This window comes from Lampetra fluviatilis, chromosome 5, assembly GCF_964198595.1.
Source record: "Lampetra fluviatilis chromosome 5, kcLamFluv1.1, whole genome shotgun sequence".
Lineage (NCBI taxonomy): Eukaryota > Metazoa > Chordata > Hyperoartia > Petromyzontiformes > Petromyzontidae > Lampetra > Lampetra fluviatilis.
In genome coordinates, this window is record NC_136279.1 from 13,331,368 (window position 1) to 13,343,712 (window position 12,345).

General features: G+C 46.2%; 1 protein-coding gene across 2 annotated transcripts; it reads left to right on the plus strand.

Moving 5' to 3' along the window:
- The first annotated feature begins 1,930 nt into the window (after positions 1 to 1,930).
- On the plus strand, positions 1,931 to 10,016 carry ZC4H2 (zinc finger C4H2-type containing). Of its 2 annotated transcripts, none has more exons than XM_078856799.1 (6): positions 1,931 to 1,989; positions 2,554 to 2,613; positions 3,579 to 3,750; positions 5,785 to 5,957; positions 6,687 to 6,849; positions 7,500 to 10,016. In XM_078856799.1, the coding sequence occupies exons 2-6, from the start codon at positions 2,561 to 2,563 to the stop codon at positions 7,611 to 7,613; spliced, it is 675 nt and encodes a 224-aa protein (XP_078712925.1). In that variant the 5' UTR covers positions 1,931 to 1,989; positions 2,554 to 2,560; the 3' UTR covers positions 7,614 to 10,016. The 2 variants fall into 2 exon arrangements, with proteins under 2 accessions (XP_078712925.1, XP_078712924.1); XM_078856798.1 differs by having other exon boundaries at positions 1,944 to 2,093.
- The last annotated feature ends 2,329 nt before the right edge of the window (positions 10,017 to 12,345 follow it).

Below are 12,345 nucleotides of genomic sequence, written 5' to 3' on the forward strand. Positions count from 1 at the left end.
GGTCCCACCTTTTATACGATTTCCCACCGAGGGGCGGGTTTCTGTGAGATCACACAGGCCCCCCAGCCCCCTCCCCTCAGGAAGCCTGGCCAGAGATGACACGATCACCCGCACCGGTAAGTATTGTAAGTCGGCCGGTTTGGCGTGTGTGTGCACCAACACCACCACCACACAGGTAATAACCAGAGCGTCCTGCCGGAATCCAACCGTGAATCTCTGTAACAAGCAGTGAACGTGCAAACCACTGGACCGTTGACAATGTGAGAACCCATTGAGGCGGCATGACATCTGGTGCATGCTCAGGAAAAATACAGTTTACAGAATACAGGGAACAATGTTAGTTTTAATAGCAAGTTAAACTTAAATAATGTAGTGGCTTATATGACGATGGAGAAAATATATCAGGTGAGCATTAACATTACGTAACATTGTACAGTAAACGATGTTAGGGTATTAAAACACACTGGGCGTTGGTGGTGGCGCATGCCTGTAATCCCAGCACTGTGGAGGCAAGTGTTGTTGGGTCATAAAAATGTTTGCAAAACTTCCGTCTGGTAGGCATTGAGGAGCCTTAACAGGCAACAGGCAGTCCTGCATGGCAGCAACCTGGTCCGTCGGCATGGGATAGAGTTTTCCCCCCTCGCACGCGTGGGTTTTCTCCGGGTGCTCCCGTTTTCTCCCACGTGAAACACTCAGCAATTTACCCATTAACACCTTCATATATATAAAGAGAGAGAGGACGGCCTTCCTGATGTTCTGTGGCTCCTGCTCCTCGTGTCTCTAAGCTCTTCTCAATCCCGCCCGCTCACCCTCCCCTCAACCCCCCGCCCCCCCCACAGCTCTCCCTCTCCTGAACTCTCCCTCCTCCCCCGCTCTCCCTCCCCTCAACTCCCCCTCCCCGCTCTCCCTCCTCTCAATCCCCTCACTCTCCCTCCCCTCAACCCCCGCTCTCCCTCCCCTCAACCCCCCCCCGCTCTCCCTCCCCTCAACCCCCCCGGCTCACCCTCCCCCCCCTCGGCTCACCATCCCTCCCCGCTCACCCTCCCCTCAATCCCCCCCCCCCCCCCGCTGACTTTCCCCTAAACCTCCCCTGCTCACCTTCCCCTCAACCCCTCCCCGCTCTACCCCCCCTCAACCCCCTCACTCTCCCTCCCCTCAACCCCCCCGCTCTCCCTCCCCTCAACCCCCCCGCTCTCCCTCCCCTCAACCCCCCCCTCAACCCTCTCCGCTCTCCCTCCCCTCAACCCCCTCACTCTCCCTCCCCTCAACCCCCCCGCTCTCCCTCCCCTCAACCCCCCCCCTCAACCCTCTCCGCTCTCCCTCCCCTCAACCCCCCCCCCTCAACCCTCTCCGCTCTCCCTCCCCTCAACCCCCCCGCTCTCCCTCCCCTCAACCCCCCCGCTCTCCCTCCCCTCAACCCCCCCCCCTCAACCCTCTCCGCTCTCCCTCCCCTCAACCCCCCCCCCCTCAACCCCCTCACTCTCCCTCCCCTCAACCCCCCCGCTCTCCCTCCCCTCAACCCCCCCGCTCTCCCTCCCCTCAACCCCCCCCCCCTCAACCCTCTCCGCTCTCCCTCCCCTCAACCCCCCCCCCTCAACCCTCTCCGCTCTCCCTCCCCTCAACCCCCCCTCCCCGCTCTCCCTCCCCTCAACCCCCCTCTCCTCACCACTCTCCCTCCCCTCACCCTCCCCAGTTCTCCCTCCCGTCAACCCCCCCGGCTCACCCTCCCCCCGGCTCACCATCCCCTCAACCCCCCCCCCGCTCACCCTCCCCTCACCCCCTGACCTTCCCCTAAACCTCCCCTGCTCACCCCCCCCCGCTCTCCCTCCCCTAAACCCCTCCAATCTCCGCCAACTTCCGCTCCCTTCCCCTCAATTTCCGCGCACTTCCGTTGCTGTGTCTGGTGGTGGTGGGGTGGGGGTGATGGGGGGGGGTCTCATCACGCGCATGCGCAAACCGCGTGTCGCCGCAGCTAACAAAGGGACTCGCGTAAGGAGCTGGAGCTGCTCGCTTGGGTTCATAAACACGGCGGTCACCCCAGCAGAGCGGCATAACCACAGCCTGGACATACACCCGAGCCTTGCGCCACCGGGGTAAACCCCAGCCTCATCATAGCACCGGCTTTAAGCCACAGCGGCAAACCTTAGCATAGCGCTATTGGACCACAGCGCGGTGACCCTGCTAAGCCTGGCCTAGACGGTAAAACTGTTCGAGCAAAAAAAACGATGGCCTAAATCTCTTCTAACCTTAACCATAGCGGTAACCTTGACCTCAATCCCATCCCGACCCGCTATCGTGTGAAAAAGAGCTTAATAGCTCAACGGATTCCTCCCGTATAAATACATATTTTGGTTCAATATAAGCCCCATCCCACAACCATTATAGGCTAAGCCATCGCCCCCAGTATTAGACTTCATTCCGTTATAACCCGAATTCCACCCTAAACCGAACATTATCCCTTAAGCCTTACCCGAACCCCTTTTACTTGGACTTCGGTGACCTTACTCTGCGAGAACCCTGACCCCCGGCGCGTTGCCTGTGTTTGTGCCACAGCTAAGACATGGACGAGGAGCAGGAGGTTCTGTGTAAACTCGAGAGCATCAAGGAGATCAGGCGAGTGGTGGTGGTGTGCATGTGTGGTGGGTCAGGTCGTGGTGTGTGGGTAGTGTGTATTGGTGTATATTTATGTGCATGTTTGTGGCTGCTGGTTTTGCGGACTGTATACATGTCATCGCGTGTGCTGGGTTGACATGCGTGTGTGTATGTGTGTACGTGCTTTTCTGTGTGAGTGTGGTGATGTGTATATGTTTTTAATTTGGCAGTGGGTGTGTGTGGAGATCGCTTTTCGTGGAAAACATTCGTTCAATTAGTTTTTTTAACCAGGCCAGCACTGCCCAGGATGGTCTCATTTGCAAGAGTCACCTCACGCATTAGTGTGCCAATAGGGGGCGATGTTTGCTACGTTTCGTAATTTTGCGGGTAATTTTGAGTACAGTAATACCTTGCACTTCCGTCTGGTAAAAATGGACGAAGCAGAGCCTTTATTTGAATTGTTGACAGTCTAATCACGGAAATAAGTACAGTATTAATATATGAATAAACACAAATATAAGAGATGTTCACTGAACGGCTTCTATTCAAAGACTGAACGAAAAAGATGGCACGTGGCGCGAACGTCGTGAAAGGTTTGGGATGAAATCGGACGAAAGAGCGAAGCGACGAAAGTCAAGTGGACGAAAGTCGAGGTATCGCTGTAATTGGGTAGTAACGATTTTCTTGGGGTGAGGTGCCGGTGTAGTTTTGATGGTGTAAATGGAGATGATGCAGAGGGGAGTTGGTGGTAATAAAGCGTGTGAAGGCATGCCTCCTGGGGCAGATGGTGATGGTTTTAATGATGATCTTAGTGGTGTTGATGGCAGTGATGGGGGTGTTGAAAATGGGGGCAGGGGCAAGTTGATGCAGATTTAGAGACGTGAACTCGAACCTTTATGGTGAGGTGATAGTGTTGACGTTTGTATTGATGGCGGTGACGGCGGATCACGTTGTTGTTGTTGTTGGTGGTGGTGGTGATGGGGCAGGGGGAAGCTGGTACAGATGGAGAGCGTGAAGGCGCGCCTGCGAGGCGAGTTCTCGGCACTGGAGGGAGAGGAACGGCGCCTGCGCGACTTTCGGCAGGAGCTGGAGCTGCTCCTCCAGGAGAAGATGGCACACGTGGAGGAACTCCGTCTAATTCACGCTGACATCAACCTGGTGCAGTTTGCTCACCCACACAACATCTGCTTGTCCATTTGCACACACGCTTAGCCATTTACACAAACTGCGTGTTCATTTTTACGCAATGCATGCTCATTCGTTGACACAGTAGGCTCGCTTGTCAATAACATCATACACTATTTGCTTATTTACACAAACACCCGTGTACTCGTTTAAACAGAACCTGATTGCTCATTTTAAAATGACTCATTCACACAGGCCTCGCTCCCTCATTCACACCAGACACAATCACTCGTTTACACAACATGCACCCATTCGTTCAGGGCTTACTCAACATGCTCACCCACAAAATATGTTCACTTGCACAAAGCACACAACAATCCTCTACTTGGTGTACTCACAACATTCATCCATACCAATATCACATTTATACCGTGAAATTGCTAACACAACACGCTCTCGTTCAACGTTTGCACAACATGCTCATGCGTGGAATGCCACACTACTTAAGTACTTGCTCATAACACACATACACAATACTTGCTTGGCTCCTTGTTTCGATAAATGTGTATTCACTCATGCAATAGCCCCCTTTTTAAATAACTTTGAACAATATTTACTTGGAAACAATTTGAAATTTTCACAATGCTTACTCATCTCACTAAACACTCACTTGCACTCTGTTCACTCGTTTTTTTATAGAGGGTCATTAAGGGTTGCTTTCTCTTATATAAACTATTCATTAAATTGCAGTCTTTACAGTCTACTGCAGTCCATATCTCCATGTTTATCAGTGTTCGTTTAAATGCAAATTATATTTTTACACACTGCACATGCATGATTTTTGATTGGAAACACGTCCCATGTGATGTAAAGAGGAGTCATTTAAATGAAGAATGAGCAGAGAACATCGATTCAAATTTAGGAACGCTTCATTTGAATTCAAGACTGCAGGTTAAATACTCTTATGTTGAAACTGTTTTAGAATTTGCTTGTCTTGAAATAATACTCCTGAAATTACGTACTCCTAGAAGGCTGTGAAGTTTATGGTTTGTGTTAGAAATACTTAAATCGTTAATGTGGAGAGATGGATATGTGAAGGAAACATTGCTTTAAAAAGCGGTTTTGTTGCTATACCTACTATAATCACCCAGGAATGTCTGTCCTTAACACTCGTGATGTCACTCCACATCGACCAGCCCCCCTCATTAATATTCAATATCAGGTGACGTCCTCTAAATGGACACACCCCCCACTATTCATTAATAATCATGCGCAAGTGACGTCACTCCACATCGAACAGCCCCCCTCATTAATAATCATGAGCAGGTGACGTCCTCCAAATGGACATCCCCCCCCCCATTATTACCTACTATAATGAGCCAAGAATGTCTGTGTGCAACGCTCGTGACGTCACTACACGTCGACCAGCCGCCATTAATAATCATGAACAGGTTACGTCCTCCACATGGACCCCCCTCATTAATAATCATTATAAGGTGACGTCCTCCAAATGGACACCCCCCCCCCCCCCCCCATTCATAATAATTATCGGCTGACTTCATTCCACATGGGGGGCCGAGGCGCCTCCTCCCCCTTCCTGGGCGTCAACTTACAACCCTCACGACAAAGGCAGAACCCTCACGTCACGCGATCTCCGTAACACTATTGAGACATCAAAGTTAAAAGTACGTCCTGATGAATAAGGGATTATAACCTTAAAATGAAATAGGTCTGTGTCACTGTGCCCTTACAAATTGCACACGCATTAATGCAATGAATATCACGTTGTGGTCTGCTTTTTGCTTGCAAGTTTCAGATTTACTGCAATACACCAGTCCTTGGACAGGCAAAAGGCTAGTTACAAATAAATGGCTATTCAAATTAAGTAGCTTGGTTGCCTTTACGTTATACATATTTTTCCTCAAGTGATTTTCCAAATATTAATGACAAATCAGCCTTCCTGCTATGAGAAAAGATGAACGATTTTGCTGCATTCGTGATGCCATTGTGGTTGTGGTTTCATGGTTGGTATATTGGTGGTGTTCTTCCCATGCTGGTGGTTCTCAGATGGAGAGCACCATCAAGCAGTCGGAAAGCGAGCTGTCGCGGCTACTGGACTCGACCCGGCGCCTCCACGAGGAATATAGGCCGCTCCGCGAGAGCATGGATGCCTTGAGAGCGGCGATTGGGGCCGAGCGACTCCCGGACCTCCCGGACCAGGATGACAAGCTGTCACTAGAGTGAGCGCCACATAATCCAGACAATACGCTTACAACAACACCATATGTGACGGCACCACATGTACAACGCCATAGTTATAACAACACTACACTTAGAACAACACCACAGCTAAAACACCACACGTGATAATATGCTTATGACAACACTATAGGTACTACACTACACTTAAGACAACACCAAACTTAAGAAACCATACTTGTGACAACACCACACTTAAGGTAACACCACAATTATGACACTAGACCTATGACAACACAGACCTCTCCCCAACGAGCACTTCTATAGCGTATATACTGTGCCAATGATGATACGGCACTGAAGATGAAATAGGATTTCTGACACTGTAGATCTGCCCAAATAGCCATAAGCTTTCACTAGTATGGGCACTGCACTCATAACAACACTGCACTTGTAACACCAATCAGAATAACCCAGAATGGGCACCACATTGACTAGGATGAAATACCAACAATGCCACCGCACTTACGATTCCACCCGACGAGGAAGACAAGCTGTTGCTAAATTGGCACCACCATAAAGATTCCATCACTAATCACAACAACCTGCATTGATGAGTACATTTTAAATGCATGATGTTGTGTAAGAGTAAGTGAATGAGTAAACATTAGGCTCGCCTTGCAAGTACTTTAAAAGCAGAAGGGAATACTTTGTATGTATTGGTGAGTGAATGAATGACCCTTGGTGCTGGTCCCTTTTGCTGCATACAGGTACTTTGAGAAGCAGAAGGCTGACTGGCACACAGACCCTCCAGAGCCCCCCATCCCCGAGTCCCTCGCAGCCGCTGCTGCTGCCGCCCAACAACTGCAGGCCTCGCGCAAACCCGATGCTCGTGGGGGGGCCTCCTTCCGACAGCAGCCACCCCCCATGAAGGTGCTGGGGACATGGGGTCAAAACAATAGCGAGTTATGGTATAACAGGTTGAGAGACTGCAGGTGGTGTAACTAGGGTGTTAGTGAATGCAGGTTTTATCAAATGCTCAGTTTTTCACGCTTCCGTAATAATTATGCATGTAATGACTCGTCCCCTCCTAGTGATTGAATGAATTGTTGCAATTCAGGTTTGCTATTTAATTCAAGAAGCATATATTTTTTTTTATTTTTCTTGCTTCTACACTTGTTTGTATGTTTTGTTTTAACTTTTTTGTTCAGTTAGCTTTAATATAACATGCAATTTTCATATAATTTTAATGATTAGCATTTGTCATAATCAATCTACTTCTGGATTTACCCCTCCCCAAGAGGCTACCATGGTAGTTTGTACACATCACACATGTTTTGTGAATGTATGTCAGCAGTTTTCCTGCTGTATCTGTTCCACTTGATGATGGTCGCTTGTGTTTCGATCGAAACGTCGTGATTTTTTTTTTATACCTACGTGACTTTACCTAAAGAACCAAAAAGTACCCAAAGAGTATTTATATGAATTGTAAAAGTCATTAGTCCCTGGGATGTCTATCGATGTTCCATGTCTCCGATAGTTGGCAGGCATCATGAACGATGGTGCACACTCTCTCATTGCAGGCCTGCCTCTCGTGCCACCAGCAAATCCACCGCAACGCGCCCATCTGCCCACTCTGCAAAGCTAAGAGCCGCTCCCGCAACCCCAAGAAACCAAAACGCAAGCCTGATGAGTAGGCCTTGATTATAAGGGCCTGGGAGTGGATCCCAGGTCTCAATGCTCAGGCCATAATACTTTGTGTTTAACACAAGGCCCACACTAAAACCTCGAGTGTTAGGCCAAGGCTTCTAAGTTCTAAGTCATAGGACTAGGCCATGTCCCATAGATAATAGTACTAGGACAATGCTTATTAAACATTTCTTATACCATACCAAGTTTCATTGTCGAGAATGCAGATTCGAGTACCATGCTGCACACTGCAATTTCAGGAAAAATGATCTAATACTAGATCAGTGTCTCCAAAACTAGTTTGTCACCTAGTACTGGGCCATGCTTGTAATACTAGGCCTTGCCCAAAGTGCTAGAGCAAGGCCTCTTAACACCTGTTTCAAACAGTGAGGGCTTGACCAAGGAGCCTTGACTAAGGCCCCAGATGAAGAGGCTTCACCAGTGGAGTTTTTAGTTATGGTTTCCAAAATTACAATTAATCATCTTCACTGAAATAGAATCAGTGTTATTAGCATTACGTTAAATTATAATTAGCACAATAGGAAATATTAACAAGATCCATTCGCTTAAATTGGAAAGGTTTATGACGTCGGGAAAGAAGCTGAAGTCAATGTTTTGTATATAAAAACTGTTTAAAACTGAAATAGTTCGTGGTGTTGAATGTGAAGTTATTTGTTGTCAAGTGAAATGGATCTGTTTCATAGTTTAGATACTGTACAATTTCAGGAAGTTCCAAGCAAGATTACATAGGGGTTGCATGACCCAGCAGGCAGCAGCCAATCAAATCGGCAAATGTGAAATTTCTGGTTGCATTCCACACATAATTGAAAAAAAACAATAGATACAAAAATATATATGGATTCGGTGTGAATGTTTGTTTTTAAAGATAAAGACCTGTAATTATCAGAATGGGTTTGTTCAAAATATGGCTATTCAACAGCCTCGTACCCCGTTTCCCTATCTTACTAAATAGGTCCAATGTGATTAATATTGAGTTAAGTAGTTAAAGGGAAACGTAAAGAATATTTCAGTCATTTAATATTTCTCCCATGATAACCATGTTTTGTAATAAGCATTGTATAATGCTTATCCATCACCATTATATCCATACCATGTTATTCATACATGCTATGATACAAATATACATGTATTCGCCATTTACCGATCATTCCAAAGGATTGGCAGGAAATTTAGATGAAGACTTCAGAAAAAACTCAACCGTGACTACTTCATAGTTGCGATGAACCCTGTACTGACTTGTGAGTTCATTGTGCTGTGTAAAACTGGGCTCTTCGTCATGATCCTTGATATGAGGTCCACATTAGAATGGTCCAATGCAGCGTGGTGCATATGATGCAAATCAACAGTATAGAGGCATACACGGCCTGTGGATCGTTTGAAGGTTCTTATTTGTGACATCCCTCATGTAAGACCCAATGTCCCCTTCATCATCAAGACAAGATAATTGTTAATGTGATTGCATAACTTATAAGGTTCTTATTTGAAAATTGCATTCACTGCCCAAATATTCCAGTTCTGGGGAAGTGCTTTCGGCTCTGTCCTAATCACATATGCCTTATACTTTTAGGAAATGTAGGTTAAGCAGTAAGGAACGTTTTTTTTATAATATCTGTATGTTTAACAGAGCTTGTTATACAATTGCAGATGCTATTTTCTCCAGACGCTCCAACTTCCTAAAAAACACAATAATAAAATACGTTATATTCATCAAACTTCCCAAAGCAAAGGTCCTCCTAAACATAATTCTTGAGACTCTGGCATTCCTAGATTAACTTATACTGTTTTGCCACTCTGATCCATTCCTAAATAGTGATAATTATTGATCGTAATAAATGTGGCATATCTGCTTGTATACTATTAAATTCCCAAGCTGATTGTGGAAGCACGGTGTCGTATAGATTAGGCTTGGTGCTGTGTCGTCCGTTAGTCCCTTTGGGCGATTGCTCTTCATAGTGAGTTCTCCGAGTTTGTGAACAATAGGTTGCCTAAGGCCAAACCCATGGCAGAGCACGTTGGGGCCCCTGGGTGGGTGTGGTGAAGTCTGTTTCCGTGAGCTGTGATGTATGCTTTGTGATGAGTTTATTATTGGAGCAGTGTATTGCAACACTAACAGAAACGCACAAACACCTTATGCACACATGCATATACGCCTGAAATTAAACTTGTACTCTTAAACACGTGATTACACCCTCGAATACTTGCACTCTGTAATATACTGACATGCTAACATGCCCACAAACACCGTACATTAATATACACAAATGAGCAAACTGAACGCACGAATATTTACGCAAAAGAACAGTTTTACATTGTGACACGAGTAAATGCAAAGAGTGTTTCCCTGAACAAATTTTGCAAATACGAACATTAAAAGTTGTTGAAAGTCTTAATCGTTGCGTGTTTCTGTTTTTAACAACGAATGCCCTTACATGTTTCATTCACCTGGGGGCAGTTACACAAGCTTCCACGGGATATTTTTCTGTCAACCGCAAGATGAATGAATAAATCTGGTCGCAACACTGGCTCCAATTCATTCTAGTTGGTATCATTGTAATACAAATATAGGTCATGGGTAATGCATGGCAATTTCTTGTAAAGGTGAAACCTTACAGGATGGCATTTTTTTCTCAATCATGCAACAAAAGTAACATCAAACATCGCATATATCTGAATTGTATATTCAGTAAATAAAAGAACATGCCCACATTTTATGTGGGATAATGGTAATTGCAATGCATTTTCTCAACTATCTGAAAATCTATTATTTGGTTCTTTCGGTTAAGTCACGTCTAAAGATAAAATAATAAATTAAATTAAATAATAGAATACGACGTTTCGATTGCAACACAAGCAATCATCATCAGGTATAATGAAATAGCGACATAATATCTAACCAGAAAACTATAGACAGACATATTAGCAGACAGATATCACAAGATACATACATAGCGAGAGCAACACAGGTGACAGAGAGGGGTGATCGTCTCTGTGGGGTGGCCTTAAATAGACAGAGGGGGGGCGGAGGCAGAGAGAGGGAGGGGGGTTAGAAAAAATTAGCATATCAATGAGTGGTCCAAAAGAAAACGTGGTGCTGCGAGTACGATGGCACAGCAAGCAAGCCTGAAAATCAGGAGAAAGACACACTAAAATTAAATAACCTAGTAAAATATCGAAATCGTATTACATTACATTTCGATATTTTACTAGGTTATTTAATTTTAGTGTATCTTTCTCCTGATTTTCAGGCTTGCTTGCTGTGCCATCGTACTCGCAGCACCACGTTTTCTTTTGGACCACTCATTGATATGCTAATTTTTTCTAACCCCCCTCCCTCTCTCTGCCTCCGCCCCCCCTCTGTCTATTTAAGGCCACCCCACAGAGACGATCACCCCTCTCTGTCACCTGTGTTGCTCTCGCTATGTATGTATCTTGTGATATCTGTCTGCTAATATGTCTGTCTATAGTTTTCTGGTTAGATATTATGTCGCTATTTCATTATACCTGATGATGATTGCTTGTGTTGCAATCGAAACGTCGTATTCTATTATTTAATTTAATTTATTATTTTATCTTTAGACGTGACTTAACCGAAAGAACCAAATAATAATTCCTGCAGTCACGAAAGTTCTAAAATTAAGATTATCTGAAAATCATTTAAGATTAATTTATGATCTGCTTTTGAGGATCCATGGCAAGTGGTAACCATTACATCAATGTTTGGCACCCTTGTCGGTAATTGAGCATGTTCTCGGCATTAAACGTCCCAAATGTACAGCATCATGCCTCCTGTTTTGATGGGATGGGGCACATGCAGCACATCGCTTTCCCGGTTTACAAAATTGTTCTCTTTCCCAAAATATCAATGTTCTCTTATGCAAGCATCCGGTATCCTTGTGTAGTGTCTTCTGTGTGTGCGGGTGGCGTGCGTCGCACACACACTCCGTCGGAGACGAGGTAGGCGCAGGAGGCACCATCTTCCCCTTTTATTGTTGGGTTACGCCACCACTGGAGCCCCCTCTCACACGACCACGCTGCCCCACGACCCGTCTCAGACACGACCCTATCTGCGTTGCACCGACGGCGTCGACCGGGACACCCAAAAACTGTCTGGCCGCGCAATGATTGGGCGAAGGCAGCAGCGACGACGAGACGAGTCTAATCCCAGAACCGGCAGCCCGGAGCTCTCGCTCTCCGCTGCTTTTATTTCCCTCGGCGCGGCTAGGGCAGAGCCAAGCCACGTCTCCCTTCTCAAACCCTGCCAAGGGTTCCAGAGGCTTCCTCACGAGGTCTACCATGACCCTTGGCCCAGTTCCTCTGCCCTGCCGGCACACCCGCACACCTGCGTATATTCTCAGCGGCGGATGCGCGAAGTGCCCACCTGCAGTTGCAGCTGCTGTACAACAGTCAGTGCTATGTCACTACACATGTATGAAAACGTATTTTGTTTTCTTGTACAAGCTAGCTGACCGCATTTCCTTTTGATGTCCATCCCACCTGCCCTCCCCTCGTTTCTCCAGCAAACTTTTTCTAACCTATTTGTTGGTTTGTCTTCATACGAACTTTTGAACACTTTTTACTGCAAGGGGAGGGGGGAACTCTCTGAATGACCACCAGAGGGCGAGTGTGTATAGTGTTAGAACTTCCAGTTGGCATTTTGCACCAATACGTTTAACAAAAAATTACCAGCGCATTACATATACAGTAAATTATTTTGAAAAC

Coding starts and splice junctions, on each gene's coding strand:
- ZC4H2 (XM_078856799.1), top strand. CDS start 2,561: ATGGACGAGGAGCAGGAGGTTCTGTGTAAACTCGAGAGCATCAAGGAG. Junction 2,614..3,578: donor GAGAGCATCAAGGAGATCAG/GCGAGTGGTGGT, acceptor GTGATGGGGCAG/GGGGAAGCTGGTACAGATGG. Junction 3,751..5,784: donor TTCACGCTGACATCAACCTG/GTGCAGTTTGCT, acceptor GGTGGTTCTCAG/ATGGAGAGCACCATCAAGCA.